The sequence below is a fragment of the Mesoplodon bidens genome (assembly GCF_964165515.1).
Source record: "Mesoplodon bidens genome assembly, chromosome: 7".
In the NCBI taxonomy this organism is placed as follows: Eukaryota; Metazoa; Chordata; class Mammalia; order Artiodactyla; family Ziphiidae; genus Mesoplodon; species Mesoplodon bidens.
The window spans coordinates 37,928,121-37,950,865 of NC_138164.1; the positions used below are offsets into that span (position 1 = coordinate 37,928,121).

Here is a 22,745-nt window from a genome sequence, read left to right on the forward strand (position 1 = left end):
CAATTTCCCAGAAAGGGTTTTGTGGTGACTTTAGTTATATACCAGATACATTAAAATCACCAGTGGACAACACATCTTTTATTCAGGTGCCCTCTGAAAGTTTTAAAAATTTGTTGACTTCATATCAATGAACGGTCCACTTTAAAATGGTTAAAATTATAAATTTTCTGTTTTGTGTCGTTTACCACAATTTTTAAAAAATGTGTTGTTTGAAGATTTTTGGGTTTTATAAAGGTATTAGCATAAAAATGAAAAATTTAAAAGACCACCTCTAATCCCATTATCCTATCAAGCAATATTTACATTTTAATTTTCTCTTCCTGCTGTCTATAAACATAATTCCACATAGCTTCAATATAATTTGCCATTCTTATCTTTTCATACTAAATTTAAATTCTGTGATTCATAGTTATACTTTTTAACATTGCATTCACATGGTTTCATTGAGTAGGTCAATTTTTTAAATTGGTGAAAAATTGGAAATAACCTCAAATAAACTATTGTAAACATCTTCATAAATACAGCTTTTTTTTTTTTTCTACTTCAAGTTGTATGTTTTTGATTCTCTATTAATCAACTTGCTTGGACAATAGTGTATTAAATAAGTTGTTAAGAGTGTTTATGAAGTCAAAAAAAAGCTTATGATCGTCTGCCAATTGTTATTTCAAGAGTGATATTTTATTTTTTTTAAGGTGAAAATTACTTGCTTTTATTTATTGTTAAAACAACTTTATGAAATGATTTGCAATGCAAAATGTGGAAAACTGCTTTGAATAACTGGGAAAATAGCTACAGCATGGGAAAACGTATGTAAACAAACTTCACTGCCACCAAACTAGAATCTACTAATTTATCTCAGATGGCATCACAGAGTAGCAATGGCAGCTTCTGGTAAACGGAGAAACAGCAGCAAAGTCCTGCAGTGAAGCTGTGATTAATTACCAAACTGAACTGTTCACTCCACTAATCCTACAACTTCCCTACATTTATCTGTCTATACATTCCTACTTACTACAGGACAAACACCCACCGAAGTGGTTCCAAAAAACAAATGAGATAGAAATTCACAATTATAAAACAAATCCAATAGAAGGCAGTGGAGGAAACTGGGAACTACTGCAAAGTTTTACTGTCTAGTCCAGGTGATGAAAACAAAGTTTTTCTTTCAAGGCTGACCACTGTCAGGAATGAAATTAAGTATCAAAACTCTCCTCACTTCTCTAGGAGTGATTCTAGCTCTTCTTGCAAAGAGCTGAGCTGCTCCTTTTCTCGGTCTTCCTTTTGTTTCAGTTCATCCAGCACAGCCTGAAATCTGTTCTTGAGAGCCAGGTTCTCCACTTTCATGATGAGATCCTCCTGTCGCTTTGCCCTGTCCTGGGTCTCTTGGAGCTTGCCTTTCATGTTATCAATCTGTTTCTGAATTCCCATAACCAGCTGATTAGTTCCCTCGTTTTCTTGGTGGTGTTCATCTGACTCATTTAGCTTGTGCTGTAGCTGCCTTTCCAGATCTTCCTCAGTGTCAATGATGTTTATATCTTCTTCATCTTGATGCTGTGTCTCATCTTCATCTTCACTGCTGCTGCTGAGGTCATTGAATATCTCCCGAAGCTCATCATGTTCTAATGAGTCATGGCCCTGCCTGTGGCCAGACATTCCTGGGGAAGAGATATCAAGGCCTTGACTTTCTGCTTCTTTTGTTTCATCTTCAGCAATTATTTCCCAACGGGTACTGACAGCTTCAGCATCTGTGCTCAGCAACCGCTTTACTTCTTTTTCCACATCTGGAGACTCAATATATTTCTTCTTTGCTGTCTTACGGAACCTTCTCTTTCTGACATTTTTTAGAGGCAGAGTAATTCCATGGTTCCATATAAACTTTTTCTCTTTGTCCTTATCCTTTTTCTTGCTTGCTTTGGGATCAGCAGTGGCAACTGGTTCCTCAACAGGAGGATAGAGATCACCATCAGCTGTACAGACAAGCATCTGAGAGATATCAGCTGTCTTGTAAAAGGTTTTTTTATCAATGGTTTTCAAACTTTCCATAACACATGGCAGATCTACCAATTTTGACGCCAATGGGACCTGGTCCACTCTGACAATTCCATGACGCCCATCAGGGTGTAACTCAATTGTCAGTCTGTCCTTCAGGTTGACATGACCAGACTGTATCGCCCGCCTCACAGTAGAGGCATACTCCGGAGGTAGGCGTAAGATAAACTGGCTCTCTACTTCGTGAGGAGCATCATCTTTGCTCTTACTCATCTTTACTTCTTTGTGACTCAGTTTTTCTCTAATAACCACTTGTTGCACTAAAAAATTTCAGCTATTTCAACAGAAAGACCAGTTCTTTATAAATTGACGTCTTTAATTACAAAGAGTTCTAGGTAGGAGAGCAACTAAGCGTCTATTCGGAATTAAGTTCCAAGTCTTTCTAAATATGCTGTGACAATACCAGTCGTTAATGACGCATTGCCTTACTCAGGTCCATTTAAATCTGTTAGCTGCAATGCCAAGTTCCAACCTCTAGATAGAGGTTGTCCTGCCGCTGCAGGACAACGCAGGGAAAGCAAATGGCGGCTCCTACGGAATGATTTTCGGCACAGAAAGTAAGGCTCAGCAGATACTCCCAATCCACAAACTCTCCCGGAACAAAGATACGCAAAAAGCGGGGCGTAGTGAGCTCTCTTCGCCTCGGGTACTTACAATCCAGTGACGGTTATAAGTCCAGTTTCTCCGGACAGGCGCGAGCGGGAAACGAAGCCACTCAGAGAAAGGCGGCCGGGAGCCGAGAGTCTCCTTCCGAATTCCTTTGTTCTTCCCGGCACTTGGCAAAGCGATCCGCTGATTATCGGTGAAACGGCTGAGGACGGGCAACGCGAAATCTCGCCAAGAACCGCAGCTCCGAACGCCAGATTCTGCAACTCCGCAGCTCAGGCGGCCTCCGTCCGTTACAGCAGACCTAGCCGAGAAAAAACAGCTGCGTCACCACGCGAGACCGGCAGCTGCTGTGAGTCGCAACACGCCTCGGGCGGAAGTGCGAGCTGCCCCAGCGCGCGCAGGCACAACGTGCGATTAAGCTATCCGGCGTCTTGTCGTCTCGCGAGAACTTAGCCTTAAAGGGATGAAGACTTTCGCCAAGAGCTGTTGGTTTAAAAGTATTTAGAGGAAACGGTTCTAAGAAGGACATGGATTCTCCCGCGCGCCTCCGCTACCCCCTCCGCTAAAGAGAGTGATATTTTAATAATCAAATAGTACATTCAAAGAAGTTAAGATTTGTGATATCACACTAATTAGATATTATTATTAAAAATTTATATCCTATGTAAAGCATTCTTAAAATAGCTACATTGACTTTTGCTATGATATTAGAAATGGAAGGATATATAAATAAAACATGTATATGTACAACATATTTGGAATTCTGTAAAATTAGTACAGAATAATAGGGCATCATGGAATGAGAACAGTTAAACATTTTTTTTTAGTTAGCATGATTAAACAAAGTGGAAATGTAACTGCAGTATACAAGCTCATTGAGCTCTTTTAAGAGTAATTTTATTTCTTGGGCTTTTTTTTTTTGTATTTGCCTCAGTTATTTGGAGACATAGAGGTAAGCCAAATCAGTATCTGGGTATATACCTAGATCCAGGGGAGTATAGGGGTGAAATAATGGTGTGAATTGTGTCACATTTATATTGTACTTATGTATGCCTAATAAAAGATGGGAACTTTTATTAGAAATTTTTTAATCTCCTAACAAGAAAAGTGTAATTTTAAAAAATTTTAATACATATATATATATATATATTTGTGTGTGTGTGTGTGTGTGGTACGCGGGCCTCTCACTTTTGTGGCCTCTCCCGTTGCGGAGCACAGGCTCAGCGGCCATGGCTCACGGGCCCAGTCGCTCCGCAGCATGTGGGATCTTCCCGGACCGGGGCACGAACCCGTGTCCCCTGCATCGGCAGGTGGACTCTCAACCACTGCGCCACCAGGGAAGCCCTCCTATATATTTTTAAGAGGCATGTAAATCACAGAGGATCGTGTGGTGATTATCAATAAGCTACACTCTATGAAATATTTGTCCTATATTACCGAATACACTCCATTTTACCCTGCATCCTAATGCTGCTAAAATATAGTAGAAAGCAGCAGCATAGCACAGGGAGATCAGGTTGGTGCTTTGCGATGACCTAGAGGGGTGGGATAGGGAGGGTGGGAGGGAGGCTCAAGAGGGTGGGATATGGGGACATGTGTATGCATATGGCTGATTCGCTTTGTTGTGTAACAGAAACTAACACAGAATTGTGAAGCAATTATACTCCAATCAAGATCTATTAAAATAAATAAATAAAATAACATAAAATATAGTAGCTTTGAAGGATAAATATAACCATTTTAACCTATGATGTTTGTTTTCAGTAAATTCAAATTAAATATTTAAATGTGAATTTTAATATATGGCTTGTTCTAAGTAAAATATTAACACGTAGGTCTAGTTTTTGCAACCAAATGTTTCCTATAAAGATACTTGCCTCTTTACTACTGAAATATAGGGTAAGTCTCCACATTTCACTCTTTCATCCAGTGGGTTTCATTTGTTTTTTTGTGCGTTTTCTATATGAAATCAAAGGAGCAGTGAAGGTTGACAGGCTTATAGGAGGGTAAAATTGACTCACCTACCCCCCAGCAACTTGCAGCCTTATAACTTCTATTGTTTTTCCATAGAAAAATTCATCTTAAATTTAACTTTTGGTCTACTTCTGAAGATTCTGTTTGGCAGAAGTCATGGGTGTATCTGTGTTTCTGTGTCCTTGAGATTCAGAAATGCCAAAGGTGTTCTAAGATTCAGGAAACTTGAGTGTTTCTGCATGATACATAAAATGTATCATACTTTGGGATTTTTTTTAAACTTTTATTTTTGCATTTCTGCACATCTCAATACTTTTGTTTTAGTTAAAATAACTTGTTACTGTAGAGAACTTATGTTTTTTAAAAATGCTGGCTTATGGAAAACCTTTGTACAAAACCGATCCTCTTTTTAATGGGCTTGGCATCGTTGTCAAGTGCCTTTTTGATTCCTTTCGACGTGTGCACGTGTGACATTTGCTCTGTAGACCTTTGGTGCATCTTGATTCCTTCTTTTCATGCTTTGTCAAACGTAGTCTTGGCCGCAAAGAAGCCTGTAAGTAATGGAAGGAAATACTCTGCTGGTAAAGAATGTTACCCTCCTGAAGCGCTACCACCTGGAGTGTCTGGTTTCCGGCCATTGTGTCCTGCAGAAAGTGCAAAAAGCAACAGGTAACCTGTTTGCATTCCCTGTCTTTTTCAGTCATTTAGAGTTCTTTATTTTGGAACTTGTATTATGTGGGTGGTCTCTGGTATTTTGTGTAGAGGAAAAAAGGTAACTCACACATGGCTTCTGCCTAATGAGCCCTCTAAGGAAGAAAAATTAAAAGTAATTGGGAGTTTCAAGTTGTTTCTCAAGTGTCACAACAGAGGTAACTCCGTGGGAGTCTTGAGGAGACTAAAATGATCACCAATTGTGCATGTGAGAGAAGTTTGATTAAAGGCAGGTGTAGTTGAGCGAAGCCCTACAGCACAGAAGTAGGAATTTGGATACGTATGAATGGGAAAAAAGACATTTTAGGCATGGGAAATAGTTTAATGCAGAATGGATGAAAAATGTGCATTAGACCTATTCTAAATCAACTGGCTTATTAACTCAGTAAATCAGATTTAGTGAGTCAAACTAGCATTAGCTGATTTCTTATCCAGGGGATAGCTGTTCATAGTAATTTTTGTCACAGAACAGTAAATAAAATGGTTGAATTATAGCTTTAGGCTTGCTAAGTGAAATAGATGGCTCTAGATGATCTTCAGGTGATTTACTTGGTAGTAATCAGGAAATTGGGGATTAACAATTGCTTAAGAAAACAAAGAGAATTGATTTTAAATAGTACTTGAAGTAGTTACTGTGTAAAATATCTGTTCAGTTGCTCATGTTAAATGGCTGTTTCTAATCCCCACTGGACAACCGACTACTTTTTTGCAAATGGTAATGTGAATTGCTGTTGCATAAACTATAGTGTTGAATCCCCAGTGTTTGCACTTGAGTTTCACAGCTCTGTGGTTTCCTGTCTTCTTCCTGAGACACTTAATCGCAGGTCCATCCTCCTCACACAGGGGGGTAAATTAGAGAACGATTAATATCACCATTTAAAGAAGTGAGACTGAAATCTCAACCATCCTGAACATAGGAGCTGAAGGGGCCTCTCAGCAGTTCAGAGAGTGATTACCAAGCCAGTAGGCTGAATTCTGTTCTGTTTTCTCCGTAGCAGAGCCCTCCAGGTCCTTGTTTTGAGCTTATTTATTTTTATACACAATTCTGTATGGGTACTGTTCATACTACTAAATAGTTGTATTAACTGGGTTTAACTGGTGATGTATTTACATGAAGATCTAACTTCGTTTTGTTGCTATCTTTTTAGGGGCTTTCTATTCATCAAAGCTCGTGATGTATGTAATCAGTTGGTGGTGTGTAGCTATCATATTTATGATATATAGGGCTTGAATTGGGAAAGGTGGATGGTCATTCTTCTTGCTTTTTAAACTGACAGAGCCTTACATGAAGCATTTCCCTCTCTGAAATAAATCCATGTAAAACATGTTTGGTCGCTCTCCCAATGCAACTGTGTATTTGTGTGGATTTAGTGCACACCTGGCAGCCTTGTGGTTATGTCTGTAAACAAGGAAGCCTGTTTTCCAGTCCGCAAATCAGCTGTTACCCAGTGAAACGAACTTGACTGCCATTTCTGACCCCTCACATGGAGCTGTCATACTCAAGAATGTTCACGTTTTCAAGAAACGTTGTTTGCGGGCTATATGTACAAATTCCTGATCTGAAAGCCAATATAAAGCAACATCTCCCAAACCTCTGCTCTCTCACCAAGACCACACACATTCCCTCGCTTATGGCCTCGTGGCAAGCGAATACTGTCAGTATCAGACTCTCCTTCCCAGTGGTCTTGGGAGACTGCATAGTTGCTCTGTGAAAGGCACCACTGCTGAGGTTGAGAGAAGAGCATCTTGGGTGTCAGTCCTGGCCTTGCATTCCCAGAGAGAGGGGTGTGCACCTCGTTCTCCTGTTAGGGTTTTCCTATGCTGCAGGGTTTGCTGCTTGTTGTCAAAATGATGTCCTAGTGACTTGTCTTCTGCGTGGTTTATAATCCCAGCACAGTTCTTTATGATCTGTAGACTTTTATGGGGTTGTGGCCAGGTCAGTTTTTAAATGTTTGGAAATGTCCTATTGAACAACATTGCAGTGGCAGTGAAGCTTGCTGGGAGAATTGTTGCCCTAGTTTTGGCTTAAGGGTGGTGAGAAGATGAAATTTTTGATGGGTCAGTTTTAGTTGTGTATGTGTATGTGATTTATTTTTTTAAATTCTAATGTCTATTATTCACAGCTTAGATATGTTGACTTCCTGATTATTCATCAGTCCCTTTACTGATGTATTTTCCTCTGAAAAACTACATTTTCTTCCAGACTGTTTTTGTCTGATGGTGAAGAATAAATTTTTCATTTGCAGTATAAAGTTGATCTGAGAAAAAATGTTTACCTTGGATCTTCACTTGGCTTCTGTGAAAGAAACTTAATAAAATAATATGGGCAATTCCCATTACTAATCCTAACCACGTACAACAGAGGTCTGTACAGTAACATAGCAAAAATAAGTTACTGTACTTTTACTTAGTCATTGCCTGTTTTACACTAAAGAGCAGTGAGAGACATTTATAAAGAATGATACCTCAGATCACTTTTGTTAAATGTCCTCTAATATTTGGATATTTGGTATCTGGCTTGTGTTGTCTTTTATACAATCTTGTCTTCTTTCTTTGCACGTTAGTGTAACAACTCTGTGGTTTCCTATCTTCTTCTTGTGACACTCAGGTCCATCAGAATTTCCTGTGACTGTGACAGTAGAGAGTCCTTCCTCCTCAGAAATCGAAGAGGTCGATGATTCCTCAGAACGTGTTCAGGAGGAGCCAGAGAAAATCCGTTTGAAACAAGAAGCATTGCAGGTACAAAGTTATCACTTTAAAGCTATAGAGAAGATTATTTTTCAAACGGAAGGCTGATTGCAACACAGCACAGCTTGTGTGAGGGTTCTGTTTTCTCCTCCCATCTGCGTTGTATCCCCTTGAATGGTTCCTTAAGCTTAGACCAAGGTGAATGGTGGACATTTGAACTCTAAGAAACTAAAATCAAAACATGTCGTTAGTAATATATTTTCCTTTGCTTAGAAGCTTAGTATTTTAGATTTAGGGAGAAGCTTAGTGATCATAAGATAAGGAAATTGAGTTCTGAATGAATACAGTCAGCTGATTCAGTGCTCTTGTTTTACAGATGAGAAAATAGACAGTTCTAGTTGAACTCTCTTTTTATAAGAGGAAAATATGGCCTCATTTTAAATAAAAGTAAAGTTGAAAAAAGTTTTGATGTTGATATTCTCCTTTCCTAAAATCAAAAATATCAAGAAGCTACATTCTATTGCCAAATAAACCTGACCTCTAATGTCATTCCATACTTTTGTTTGTATGGACAGAAAAGAAAAATTGATTTTTATAAGAAATTTTTGCACCTCAAAATTAATATATTTATTTTATTTCAACTTTAATGCAGAGCTGAACATTTCTAGTAAATAAAGGAACACCATTTGGGGGGGACCTTGTCTTTGTGCTACAAAGTCCATGTTTAATTTTTTAAAATTATTTAATATGATTTTCTCTTCATATGAAACATGACACTTGACAGGTTTCAGAACTAATTATCCCATTATTGTAGGACTACGGGAACTACTCTTTGATTTTCAAAAGAGAAAGTTAGATTTTTATTTTTTAATTAAAATTAATGATAATATAGAGAAATTTTAAGAAAAGAACTTAGAAAATTATGAAATGTTAGAGTAGGAGAAATCTATAGTTCATGTAGAGTTACTCCCTTTCGTTTTATAAATGCGCACCTACAATTTGTAGAACGTAAGTGGTTTATTAGTAAATGGCAGAGTATGACTAGACCCTAGAGCATCTAACCCGCATTCCTTGTTATTTTAGATGTGGTGTATTCATTTCCTTCACGAATAGACCATGAGATTGTATTTGTAAAAGCAGTAATAGACAGTGGGGAAGTCCAAGAAGTTTAAACACTGGGACCACAGAATAGCAGATTCAGAATGCACTGAGAACCCTTTTAGCTCTTCTCTGTTTTGACAAGACACTACAATGATGGTATCAAAGTGTTTAAGTATATATGCACACAACTATCAAGAGATTTCAACATAGTTTTGAAAGAAGACAGGTGGAAGAGTGTGAAACTGAAGCAGTAGAACAGAGGAAAAGCATCACCTAGAATATGCACAGGGACCACGTGCAACTGAGGAGGATTCTGACCCCACCTGAAAAAGTAGCCCCATGCTCAGGTGCGCATGTAGGAGAGAGGGTGGAGTTAGTTAAAAGTGTGACCAATAGGGGAGCTCATTGAAGGGATGTGTTTGGAGGAGTGGACTCCCTGCCCCGCCCTAACCCTCCTGAAATGAGATGATTTCATTTTGAAGACAGTGAAACTGGTGAGAACTGGGGCAGCTACTGTGAGTTTTTACACCCTAGAAAACTGTTTTTGGGGGAGATCCTGTTACAGTTACTCCCCGCTTCTTCCTGCATAAGAAGCCAATCAATCGTTGACTTCAGGGAGCTTTCTGCGCTCATTCTTAAATAGAAAATAACTGTCATTTGCCTGTTAGTTGAGTAAAGCTTACAACATGAGAGAGGGGGAAAGAGTGCAAACATATCCTAGTAGGACCAGGGACAATTTAGGGCACAGAATAATTTAAGAAAAAACCCTAATTAGCATCCTGAGAGAGGTTTAAAAAGAGCTAGCAACTATAAAATAAGACTAGGGTATTAATGAAAAGGAGAATGGTCAGAAAGCAAGAGAGGTCTCCTGGAAATGAAAATATGGTTGCTGAAATAAATTCAGTAGGAATTTAAAAAATTTCTCAGTATATAAAAAGAAAGACACAATGGAAAATGTGATAGAAATATGTTAGAGAGGCTGCATCTGGGAGATCCCACATGTTACTATTAGAAAGTCCAGACCCAGAAAAAAAATGGAGGGAAGCTGTCAAAGGGCAACAAAATTCCCCACAGCTGAAAGTAGACATCAGGCCTCAGATTGAAAATAGTTATGCAAGATGAGTAAGAATAGACTCATACCTAGGCACCCTTCATTGTGAAACTTTCAAATACTTAAAAAATAAATTAAAATAGAATAAAATACTGAGAGGATACATCCATTCCAGAGAGAAAAATACTGGTCACCTAAAAAAAAAGGTTACAATCTGATTTTATCATACTTGTCATGAGCACCATGGATCCTGGAAGGCACTAGAAAGATACCTCCAAAGTTTTTCAGGCACATAATTTTCACCCTAGGGGTTTGTATCCAGCCAAACTATCAGTCATAAGTGGAGGCTGAAGAAGATATTTTGTACCCAAAGAAATTTGAAAAATTGACCTCCTGTGCTACACCTTAAGCTATTGATAGACATAATCCAGCAAAATGAGGCAATAAACCAAGAAGGAAGGTAATAGGGGATTCAGTGCAGATTGCAGCTAGTCTATAGTGGAGAGGCTTCTATTGATTGTGTGATTGAGAGCTTAGAAACACCTTGAGGCATATCATACTTACTAGGTGTTAGGCACTGTTGGAAGGGAGGATGGAGAGGAAGAGGAGAAGGAACTTGAACTCCAGAGGAGAAAAGGCTATACGGACATAAAGCTGAAGCACACTGAACTATGGTTGATTTTTAACCTACTATTGGTGAGGAAGGGAAGAATCCACTTCAACTTGACACTATAGATGTCCCCCTTTTCAGTGACACACAGGGGTAATGACCACCTATCTAATTTGTTGTCCAAACCGGAACTTGTCCAAACTCCTTACACTTCAATAGTGTAAGGAGGCATTCTAATGCTGTAACATCAGGACAACAGGTATAAACTGGAACAGCCCAAGGCGGCTTGGGGTATGTGGTCACCCTGCACAAGGGCAGTGACACTGGCACAGTATGGAACGAGGTGTAGTCTATACACAGAGACACAGTACATCTGCAGTGGGCAATATTAATTTCATTGTAATAATGGCAATACTGTCTTGGTTTGCAGCTTTTATTGCCAACTTGCATGTAATCACAAATAACTAAAGTAAACTATACTTAGTATGTATTAGTATTAACTTGGTATGTACTGAAATGTATTGTGTACTAGTATGTACTTAGCATATATTAGGCTCTAAGTGTTTTTGCATATATTAACTCATTTAATCCTCTGAATAGCCTTATGAGGTTGGTGCTAATATCATTCCCACTTTTGAGAGCAGGAAGCTAAGTCAGGGAAGGAACTTGCCCAGGCTGTACCTAATTTAAGGTTGGATCGAGGCTTTGAGTTTAGGCTCTCTGCCTGTTCTCTTAAACCTTACTCCGTACTGACTCTCAAGTAACAGAAGACTTAACTGCACATAGAACAGAATATAAATTTCAACTTTGACAACGTAACAGCTGGGTTTGGAAGGTAGACAGGAGGTAGAAAAAAGGGAAGATGGTAAGAATGTCCTCATTTTACAAAGCGTGACGTTGAGAGAGCTTCTAGTTGATCAACAATGTAGGTTTTTAAGTATATGACTACAAGTCAAAGAGATCATGAGCAGTGGAATAACTCATGATGACATAACTTTACTGAGCAGTGTGGACATAGGAAAGAGTGTAGAGGAACTAAACCCTTACTTATTAGTAAGTTAGAAAGTGAACTGATAACGCCTCCAATTTAGTGAGAAAATAGTCATGTAAGAGTATTACTTGGACATGGAGAAGAATTCAAAATAACAATAGTTGGACCTCCCTGATGGCGCAGTGGTTAAGAAACTGCCTGCCAAGGCAGGGGACACGGGTTCGAGCCCTGGTCTGGGAAGATCCCACATGCCACGGAGCAGCGAAGCCCGTGCACCAGAACTACGGAGCCTGTGCTCTAGAGCCCGTGAGCCACAACTACTGAGCCCACGTGCCACAACTACTGAAGCCTGCGCGCCTAGATCCTGTGCTTTATAACAAGAGAAGCCACCGCAATGAAGAGTAGCCCCCGCTCGCCGCAACTAGAGAAAACCTGCACGCAGCAACGAAGACCCAATACAGCCAAAAGTAAATAATAATAATAAAATAATAAAAAATAACAATATTTGATGTAAACCTCATAAAAAAGGAAATCCATACAGCCAGTAAACACAGAAAAGTGTACGACTTCATGAAGTAATAAGTGAAAAGTGAGTCAAAACCAAGGAAACTACATGTCAATCAGATTGACAAATACATAAATAAAAAGTCTGGTAGTATCAGGTATTGTAGACCTGAAGTACTATGGGAATCTTCTACCCTGTTTATACTGGAGTATAAATCGACACAACTACTTTGGAAAGCATTTAGCACTCTCCATCAACTGAAGGTATATAAATAGCCTGTGAGCCAGCAGCCCTCACCCCCGCCCTGTGTAAATGCACCAGAATAACGGGTACAGCAGGATTCCTGTCCATGATTTGCATTAGCACAAACTGAAAACAAACCAAATGTCCATTAAGAGTCAAAAATTAAATAAATGATGTGTATTTGTACAGTGGGAAAACTATCCAGCAATAAAATTGAATGAACTAGAGCTACAGGCAGCAATGTGGATGAATTTTTTAAACCAACGTTGAGAGAAAGAAATAAGATAGAAAAGACTTCATATACTATGATCCTGTACATAAAGTTAGATGTTGACACAACTAAACTCTTTTGTTAGGGATGCATGCAGGTTAAAGGAAATGACTGTCAAGAAATGAGGTTGGTGTTTAACCGGGAAGAGGGAAGGAGCTTGTGATGAGAAAAGGATATGGGGGGTTTTTGCGATGCTGACAAGTATCAATACTTTCAGCTTCGAGTAGTGCTTATGTAAGTATTCTCTTTTTCTTTGTCACATTGACAGTTTTGTTCTGTGCACTTCTCAGTACACATATCGTATTTTACAATTAAAAACTGCATAAAGAATCGGTCGCTTCTTGAGTGCTGGATGTGGGAGTGGGATGAGACCGTTTCATTTGAAGCCCTTCACTACTGTTTGCATTCGCATGTTCATTCATTCAGCATTAATTGCACATATTCTATGTACCAAGCACTCTTCTAATTTTATATGTGTTTTAACTCATGTAATTCTCACAAGAGCTCTGTAATATGGGAGCTTATCTCCATTTTATAGATGAGGAAGTTGAGGCCTAGAGTTATACAACTTGTCCAAGGTTATGTAGCTAATGGGTAGTGCCAGGCCCATTTGCCTCAGAGAATCTGAATATTTACAATATAATCTAAAAGAGAAATTTAATTACTAATTATAAGCAAAAAAATTGCACATTAAAGAAGATGACAAGTTTTCATCTATCCAGTTAGAGAAAAACACACAGTCTGTCTTTCACACACGTACATCTTATATGTACGTGTGTGGCAGGGATTTTCCTTATTAAGCAATTATTTATTGACCGTCTACGTTGTGCTAGGCACAGGTGCTGGGGATAAACACTTAATAAAATACACCCCCTATCTTCAAATAACTTGCACTCTAAGTGAGGAAGTAAGCCAACAGTTACAGTAGAGGTTATATACCAAGTGATACATCGCTGATGGCAGTGTAAAATCTCAGAAATCTTTTGGAAAGAAGTCTGGAGATAGGTAGCTCAGAGCCTTAAAAATGTTCATTTGCTTTGATCTCAAACTCATTTTTATGGATTTATTGTAAGAATGTTATTCTCAATATGGAAAAAAGCCTTCATGCATAAAAACGGTTATTTTGTCTGATAATACTGAAAAGTTGGAAAGAATTTAAATCTGTAAAATGGTTAACCAGTAAACCCACTCAGTGGAATATTTTGTAGCCCGCACAAAAAAATCAAGGTTATGAATCCCCTGATTATATGAGAAATGATTGATTTCAATGTTAAATGGAGAAAAGTTGAACATAAAATTTGATATCCAATATGATGGGAGCTTTGCCCCAGAAAAATCACCCTAGCTGGTGTACAGAAGGGTGGAATGGAGAGCAGATGGAAGGAAGGAAAATTATTCCAAAGCCTTATCATTAGTCTTACTTAAGTAATAGAATATCAAGCAATTTTACTTTCTAACTTTTTTGGTTCCATATTTCCATGTAAGGGACATGAATTCTGAATATTTTGTAGGAGGAGGGTACACTTTTTCACAAAAATTGAACACTGTGTTCTAATTCCCTCCATTAGAGGGAGAAACTGTTGCATGTAATTGCACTTTGATGTGCTATTTAGAACCAGTCAGGAATTTTAGTCTACTTTCCTCTGACCGTGCTGAGGGTTTTTTTTTTTTTTGTTTATTTGTTTAGAATTTCTTTGAAATCAGTTTTAGAAGATTGACTAAACCATTATATTAAAAGTAGAGGAATTTTGCAATTTTTTCCCCTTTTTCCCCATTGAAAACTTGACTGGCTTTAGTAATGAAACATTAAAGAATTTGAAGTTCTTAGACTGTCAATTTTTTAAACATGTTCTGAATATAAAAATATATGTTCATTGAGCAAATGTTTGAAAACAATGAATAACTTCTTGAAGGAAATAAAAGCCACCTCTGCATGTACACACACCTAATCTGTTCTTTTGTCTTAAAAAAGTATCAGAAATATTTTGCCATGTCACTAACTACTCTTCTACATCAGAGAATTTGATTAAGCTTATGCATCATCTCCCAGGAAAAACGCACAGATATATTTTGAATGTAGCACTCCTGAAGCCCATTCATGAACTCTGGTTGAGACCTCTTGTCATTCTTAGTGGCTTCATAGAGCATTCCTTCAGACGATGAGCTGTTTTTATTTAAACCAGTCCCAATTCGGAGGCTCTTAGCTTTCTTCTAGGGTTTGGTTATCAACAATCTGATGACATCATGTTGGTAGATAAATCTTTGCCCACATCTTTGATTTCCTTAGGGTAAACTCCTGATGTAGGATTGTTGTTAGGTACCAAAAGCTACTCTCCAGAAAGTGATACCAGCTCCTCTCCCAATGATGGCAGGTAATAGAGTTCCTCATTCTTTAAGTGATTGTTCAAAGCAGTTAACATGTATAAATATACCTTACTGTTTTCATAAGTATAGGTATTATGATTGTTTATCACTGCATAAGAAACCACCCCAAAACAGTGGCCTAAAACAATGACAATCATTTATTTTGTTCACGAACCTGGAGGTTGAGTAGAATATTAATTCTTTTACTACACTCTTACTGACTGAAAACAATACCTATTTGACTAGCTCAGAGTTCTGTAGGTCAGAAGTCCAGGCACAGCGTGACTGGGCTTCCTGCTCAGATACACACGGGAACATGTGGGTTCCCTCCTGAGAGTGTTAAAGCACGTGAAATTTAAGTGTAAGATATTGAGCCCCAAACGTTGGATGTTCACCATAGTTTGTGTGGGCCACAGAGCTGAAATCAAGATGTCAGTCTGGCTGTGTTAGCGTCCAGAGGCTCTGGGAAAGAATGCCTACAGGCTTCTTCCGGCTTGTTGGCATAATTCAGATTCTGCAGTTGCAGGACAGAGGTCCCCATTTCCTTGCTGGCTGTCAGTCGGGGGAGAGTTTCAGCTCCTAGAGGCCTCTCGCTTGCCTTCTCTGCCGCAGCATTGGACTTCTTCAGAGCCAGCAATGGAGAGTCTCCCTCTTGTCCATTTTGTACTTCAATTCAGGAAGAGTTCAGGTCCTTTTCGTGGGGTGCCTGAGTAGGCCACATCCACCTAAAGTAATCTCCCTATCTTAAAAGATCAACTGATTTTGAACCTTAATTCCATGTGCAAAATCCCTTCACTACAGCACCTACATTTAGAGTTTGATTGGATAAGTGGAAGGTTTGTGTACTTCAGTAAGTGGTCATCTTGGAGGCTCTGTCAGAATTCTGCCTATTGCAAGCAGTGTCCCCACTTCAAGGACCGAAGTGTCTTAGTTCCTAAAACTCCTAAGATAGTTTATCAGTGTTCATTTTATTTCAGTGACCTTGGTGAAGGGAAGACTACCACCGCCGTGAGCAGGAATGGCAGCCAGCTTCCTGAGTCCACAGTGTGGCTCTGCTACTTAGTGGTGTGACCTTGGCTGTGCTGCTCTACTTACTCTACTTCTCTGCCTCTGTTTCCCTCATCTGTAAAATAACATGGAGTTAGTGATCGTTCTTTCCTCGTAGGGTTTTTTGTTTTATAAATTTATTTTTGGCCGCGTTGGGTCTTCGTTGCTGCTCGCCAGCTTTCTCCAGTTGCGTCGAGCGGGGGGCTACTCTTCGTTGCGGTGCGGTGGCTTCTCTTATTGCGGAGCACAGGCTCTAGGCGCGCAGGCTTCAGGAGTTGTGGCACGTGGGTTCTAGAGCATAGGCTCGGTAGTCGTGACGCACAGGCTTAGTTGCTCTGCGGCATGTGGGTTCTTCCTGGACTAGGGCTCGAACCCGTGTCCCCTGCACTGGCAGGCAGATTCTTAACCACTGTGCCAGTAGGGAAGCCCCCTCTTAGGGTTTTGATGATTCGATTAATACCCAGGGAACTCCAGGAACAGTGCTTGACTGTAAATTGCTTTAAAAGTGATTACTTTTTTAAAACATGCTTTTGAATCTGCAATTATGCAATTCAGGTATGCTAAGCAGGTTCGTTAATAGGACTTCCTGCTATAAAGAGACCCACAAATAAAAATAGAATTTTTCTTTCTTGGTCGTAACTTCTTATTTCTGACTTACTATGTTATATGCATATGCCTTTTATGGTGGGCTGCCACAAATTTATGTTGGAAAGAGTGGAATTTAAATAAATCTTTGCAAATTTGATAGATTTTGATCATTCATTTCACTGGCATGGTATAATATGACCAGTAGCAGACTAAAATCTGAGTTCACTTCTGGCTCTGCCCCTAAATCCTGATGAGACCAATAGCTGGAAAGGCTTTTGGATATTATACTATGAATTACTTATAATATTGACTCTGTTTGTTTAGGAAACCCTGGAGGAGTGCCTAAAGCAGTTAAAGGAGGAAAGAGTAATAAGACTGAAGGCTGATAGACGAGTCAGTGAGGTAAACACGTTTCATCTGCTTTTGAGAGTGTTTTGGTTTTATTTTGATTTGATTTTAAGCCATATACACATATTTTGTAAGCTTTAAAACTGTAATATGTTGCAAATTGGTGGTATCATATGGACTTTTGCATTTACTGGTATTTAGTGATCATATGATCTATATTCCAGAAAGCATGTTTTTAAAGATGTGAAAATCTGGTTTTGTGTATGTGTGTGTGCTTTTATATGACATTAGCTTATTTCCTGTTCATGATTCTTTGATTCAAGAAGGCACTTTCTGTGCATGTATTGTATATACAGTAACATAAAAGACATGATGAGACTCTCCTGGCAATGAATTAGGAAAGTGAATCATTTAAATAAATTTAAGATATTGGAAAACTTCTAAGAATGCAATGAAAGATAAAAATATATACTATGAGAATTACATTAGGTAATGTGCATGAAAGCAGGGCATAATCTAAAAAGTTCTATCTAAATATAATTTATCACAGGGTGAGTGTAGGGAGGAATTTTTGAAAGTGCATCCATTGGATTGGCAGACACTCATTCAATAAATGTTGAGTACCTGCTCATGTAAGGCAAAAGGGGCATCATGAACATTAACGGCCTTTCTGAGAAATACGAGAGTTGAGCTTACAGGGGGTTTTAAGTGCGTAGATGCTGAGCGGAAGGGGAAGAGTGCACGGGGGTGAATATGTTCAAGAAGCCAAAGAAAATATTGGTGATCGTACATTTAATAAATTGGGTTGGGTATGATTTAGGACTTTTAAACGTAAGCATTAGATATTTTACTCACTAAAGTTAATTCTTAACATTCATCAGAGTTGTAATATGTTTTGTTCAAATCAGATTCTATAATTCACTTTCTAATTTAAGGGAAACTTAAAGCAGGTCATTTTCTAATGTGGAATGAGGCTCCATTATGAATTGAACCAGTTAGAAATGTGATCTTTTGTGAAAGATCATTAATAAAACGGTAACTTGGGTTTATTTATATACCACCTAAGTGTTATATAGGAAACTTTGTTGGGTGCCTGTGGGCTTTGGTTATTATGTGATATGGTCTCTGTCTTTACTGGCGGAGGGTTACATTAATTATAAAATAATTACATTTTGAGTGTTTTAGTTTTGTTCCTTGAAACTAGGCAAGACTACTTTTTCTTTGTTTGTTGTTTTTTGGGGTTTTTTTTGCGGTATGTGAGCCTCTTACTGTTGTGGCCTCTCCCGTTGCGGAGCACAGACTCCGGACGCACAGGCTCAGCGGCCATGGCTCACGGGCCCAGCCGCTACGCAGCATGTGGGACCTTCCCAGAGTGGGGCACGAACCCGTGTCCCCTGCATCGGCAGGCGGACTCGCAACCACTGCGCCATCAGGGAAGCCCAAGGCAAGACTACTTTTGATGACAATGAGAAAAAATCATGTCAGACGTTTTCAGTCTTCTTGTATAGCTGGAACATGAAAATGCCCAGTTAAGAAACACAACTTTCTCTTTGTCTGAAGCCCTTCATGCCCACTCATTGACAAGCATGATCCTGGATGATGAAGGTGTTTGGGGCAGCACTGAGAATTCTTTTCAGAAGTTCCATGCTTTCCTGGTTCTCCTTAAAGATGCTGGGTTAGTTCATTTCTCTTCATGGCATTCTTCTCTTTGCGACTCTAATGGTAGTTTGCTGAGGAACTGGAGCAATTTTCATCACTTACGTGGCTATATTTAGCCAAATTTAGTGTAATTATAGGTAATATAGTTGACATTTTAAAATGAGGAATTAAATTTTTTAAGAAATGCAAATAGGGAAGCCTGCTTTGGTAGAGTGGGGAGCCCATTATAAAAGAGTAACCTGTAGACAGAGTAATTAGTAGGTGTAGTTGTTTTGTAAAGACTAAATTAAAGGCAGTTTTCATTGAAAATAGTCGGGAATGCATAAGAATTTTCCTATCTTTCACTTCTTTTGCTTGTTTGATAAGTTTGAATTAAAGTTATCTTTGCCTTAGACATAAAAATGATTATTAATCTGCAGGGGAGATATAGGTCAGTGGTTCTCAACCGGGAGCAATTTTGCTGAAAGAGGGAAGTGGAGATTGATAGTTGATGGAGTGGTGTTTTGTCAGTGAATGAATTGGTGTTGGTGTTGGGAAGGAAGGAACAAACACATTCTTGGAAACTTGAGGAAAGGTGGTAAAGAAGTGTAGGAATGGAGGTGTGACAGGCAGTGGACAGGGTGCATGGAACATATTGAAGCTTCTAGTGAGACAGTGGGATGTCTCCTAGAGGATGAATCTGGAAATGGCTGAGGATTTGGGGGAGAGAGAGGCTTGTAGTCTGGAGTAGGATGTTAGCTTTTAAGATTTTAGAAGTAGGGCTTCCCTGGTGGCGGGGTGGTTGAGAGTCCGCCTGCCGATGCAGGGGCTATGGTTTGTGCCCACGTCTGGGAGGATCCCGCATGGCGCGGAGCGGCTGGGCCCGTGACCATAGCCGCTGAGCCTGCGCGTCCGGAGCCTGTGCTCCGCAATGGGAGAGGCCACAGGAGTGAGAGGCCCGTGTACCGCAAAAAAAAAAAAAAAAAAAAAAAAAAAAAGATTTTAGAAGTATTTCATGATTGTAAGTCTGGGGAAATCTAAACTGCTCTTCTGTGATTATAATAACCTTTGTCTTTTCTCCTTTCCTCCTCTCGTCTAGGCTTGGGCAGTTGGCCACAATGGCTGGTATAGATCAGTCAGATTTTCATTTACTAGGTCGTCCCCAGATGAATTCTCCTGTTAGTAGTCCACCTAAAGAAGAAAAGAAGGCACTTGAAGAAGGAAAATCAGAATCAAAACAGGGTGCCCCATAACAAATGCAAAATAGCCAAGTAAATGGACAGAACAGCACTTAATGATTCTAAGAGTGATTAGCAAAAAGGAAATGACCAAGTCAGCGAGAAAACAATAACGATCAGTCTCTAATAGTTCACATGCCCGGGAGCTAGAAGACTCTGGAATCCTTTCGAAATCTGAGATTAGTAAATGTGGGCCCATTTCATGATACTGTACTTTTGTAAATAAGGAGACTGGAAGTTCTTTAGAAAATTTATGAGTTAAAGCAAACTATCCTTAATGAAGAAAGAAGACATTAGAGAAAATATTCCAGATTTTAAATTGTATAAATGTCTGTTCTGTTCATATTTTATCTAGGTTTCTATTTGTATGCAGTCAGCTTACAATGAAGGAACACTAATGAAGGTACACATACTGATATAATTTTTAAAATAAGTAATCCAGACATAGCTAATAGGTAACATATTAGAGTGAATCACCTGGTTATGGGAATGGGAGGGGAAAACCTGTCAGCTTTTCCTCTAGCCTCACTTGGAGCCCCCATCAGCCAATCTCAGAGTGGTCTTGGGGACTGACAGCTTGAGAACACAGCCTGGTCACAAACTATATACGGTTTACATGTGCCTGGAGGATAGAAAAGACATTAATTATCCTACAGAATAGGGTTTTATTTTTAGTGAGGGAAAGGAAATGGGTAATAACTACCCCAATCACCAAAGTCTGAAAACGTAGCGGACATAGCCTTGGATATAGCTAGGTTAAGCTGAGAATCACTTGGCAAGATATAATTACAAAAAAAACTGGCTCTGAAATCTTCTGATTAATCAATTGACTGTGTTAATAATAAGATTACAGAGTAACATTGAAGTTTTGAGCTCTACTTTTTAATGGTTGGCTTTGTTCATCACTGAATTTTTGTCTTGTCTTTTGTCTTCCCCTCCACTTTCCGAAAATTACAGGTGATGCTAGGATTCCTTTGCCTCTCGACTCCTTCCGTGTCCCAGCGTCTACTCAGGAGGCCTTAGAAACTTCCAAAGACAAACTGGGGGTCCCAGTCACAGAGCAGCGGCAGGAGTCTTTTGAAGATTTCATTGCTAGAACATATTCTCCTTCAGCAGACGTCATTTCTGGAACTGGAAGTCAAAGAAAAGAAGAGGAATTATCTAGAAATAGCAGGTCTTCTTCAGAGAAAATGAGCAAAGCAGGTGAATAGACCAAAAAATACTCTGCTAAGAAACAACCTGGGAAGGACCTGCATTCCTGCTCTGACTCACCTGTAAAGCAGAAAAGCAAAGGAATTGGGCAAAATAATTCTTTGGTTAATAAACCAATTAAAAGTGAGTCTTCGAGAAAACACATTTCTGTTAAGAAAGAGAGTAGAATAGTGACTGTGTCATCAAAGACAACTAAAAGTAAACTCAGTCTACTAGAACAGTCTGAAAGTGATACTCTTGGATCTGATTGTGAATTTCAAGAAAGCATCCATACTCTATCACACCTAACGTAGGTCTAAATCTTTTAAAATTATGTTTTTGCCTTCAAATTTTCATAAATTTCTTATGTTATTATTATAGCATATGGTGTTTTCAGTTACTTGACTGGAAGCCATTAGAGAAAGATTTTTTTATCTATACTTTTTTATTATAATGAAAGTTTGGGTGTACTTTTCCTTGTAACACTTTGCACCATTCATTCAGCTAGTGTTTACTGAGGGCTTCATATGTACAGTACTTTTCTGGGTGCTGTTGCTTTCAGCAGGGAACAAAATAAAGCCTTTACTCTCCTGGAACTAGCACTCTGTGGTGGCAGAAAACATAAACAACAAAGCAGGCTAAGGGTTAAAAAGAGATGGGAATAATAAATGGAATAGTTTTACCATTTGGTTAAACATCAAACTATTATAAATCACACGGCCAGAAGCCATTGACATATTTTAATTCATAATAACCAGAGAGCATCAAACATTTACCAAGGCACTTAACCATGTTTATGGATTACAGCAACGCTCTGAGGTAGGGAACTCTTACCATCCCCATTTTATAGATGAACAGTCTGAGGAGACATTATGTGAGTTGCCCAGAATTACACAGCTATAAGTAAGTGGGAAGTTGCAATGTGACCCGAACCCATGCTCTTTTTTTTTTTTTAATGTATGGACTTTATTATCTTTCATTTGTTTCTGATTTATGTGAATTTTTTCTTTAAAGATTTTTTATGCTGTCAACCATTTTTAAAGTGTTTATTGCATTTGTTACAGTATTGCTTCTGTTTTATATTTTGGTTTTTTGGCCTCAAGGCATGTGGGATCTTAGCTCCCCGACCAGGGATTGAACCCTCACCCCCTCCATTGGAAGGCAAAGTCTTAACCACTGGACCACCAGGGAAGTTCCCCTTATGTGACTATTTTTCTGGCAATTTTTTTAAATTTTATTTTTTATTGACATACACTTGAATTACAGTGTTGTGTTAATTACTGCTGTACAGGAAAGTGACTCAGTTACACATTTATGTACATTCTTTTTCATATTCTTTTCCATTATGGTTTATCACAGGATATAGGATATAGTTCCCTGTGCTCTACAGTAGGAACTTTTTGGGTTTTTTTTAAATACATGCACTTTTTAAAAATAAATGCATGTATGTATTTATTTTTGGCTGTGTTTGGCCTTTGTTGCTGCACTCGGGCTTCCTCTAGTTGAGGTGCACATGCTTCTCATTGTG

The 22,745-nt window shown here is 38.9% G+C and overlaps 1 protein-coding gene and 1 pseudogene across 2 annotated transcripts in view; one reads left to right on the top strand and one right to left on the bottom strand.

Moving 5' to 3' along the window:
* Positions 1-21,531, top strand: part of LOC308620762 (centrosomal protein of 78 kDa-like) — a 423,604-nt pseudogene extending 402,073 nt beyond the window's left edge. Inside the window, exons 8-17 of the transcript in view lie at positions 2,528-2,606; positions 2,711-3,066; positions 5,042-5,301; positions 6,492-6,541; positions 7,952-8,082; positions 17,127-17,204; positions 18,659-18,825; positions 19,888-20,059; positions 20,382-20,429; positions 20,968-21,531. The product of the transcript in view is annotated as a centrosomal protein of 78 kDa-like (transcript). The remainder of the gene's footprint in view (positions 1-2,527; positions 2,607-2,710; positions 3,067-5,041; positions 5,302-6,491; positions 6,542-7,951; positions 8,083-17,126; positions 17,205-18,658; positions 18,826-19,887; positions 20,060-20,381; positions 20,430-20,967) is intronic.
* On the bottom strand, positions 624-3,117 carry LOC308619849 (transcription initiation factor TFIID subunit 7-like). The gene has a single exon (XM_081239070.1). The coding sequence runs from the start codon at positions 2,260-2,262 to the stop codon at positions 1,213-1,215; it is 1,050 nt and encodes a 349-aa protein (XP_081095196.1). The 5' UTR covers positions 2,263-3,117; the 3' UTR covers positions 624-1,212.
* Positions 21,532-22,745: the final 1,214 nt, after the last annotated feature.

What these genes read in the sequence shown, in the direction of transcription:
- LOC308619849 (XM_081239070.1), bottom strand. Translation starts at nt 2,262, where the DNA reads ATGAGTAAGAGCAAAGATGATGCTCCTCACGAAGTAGAGAGCCAGTTT.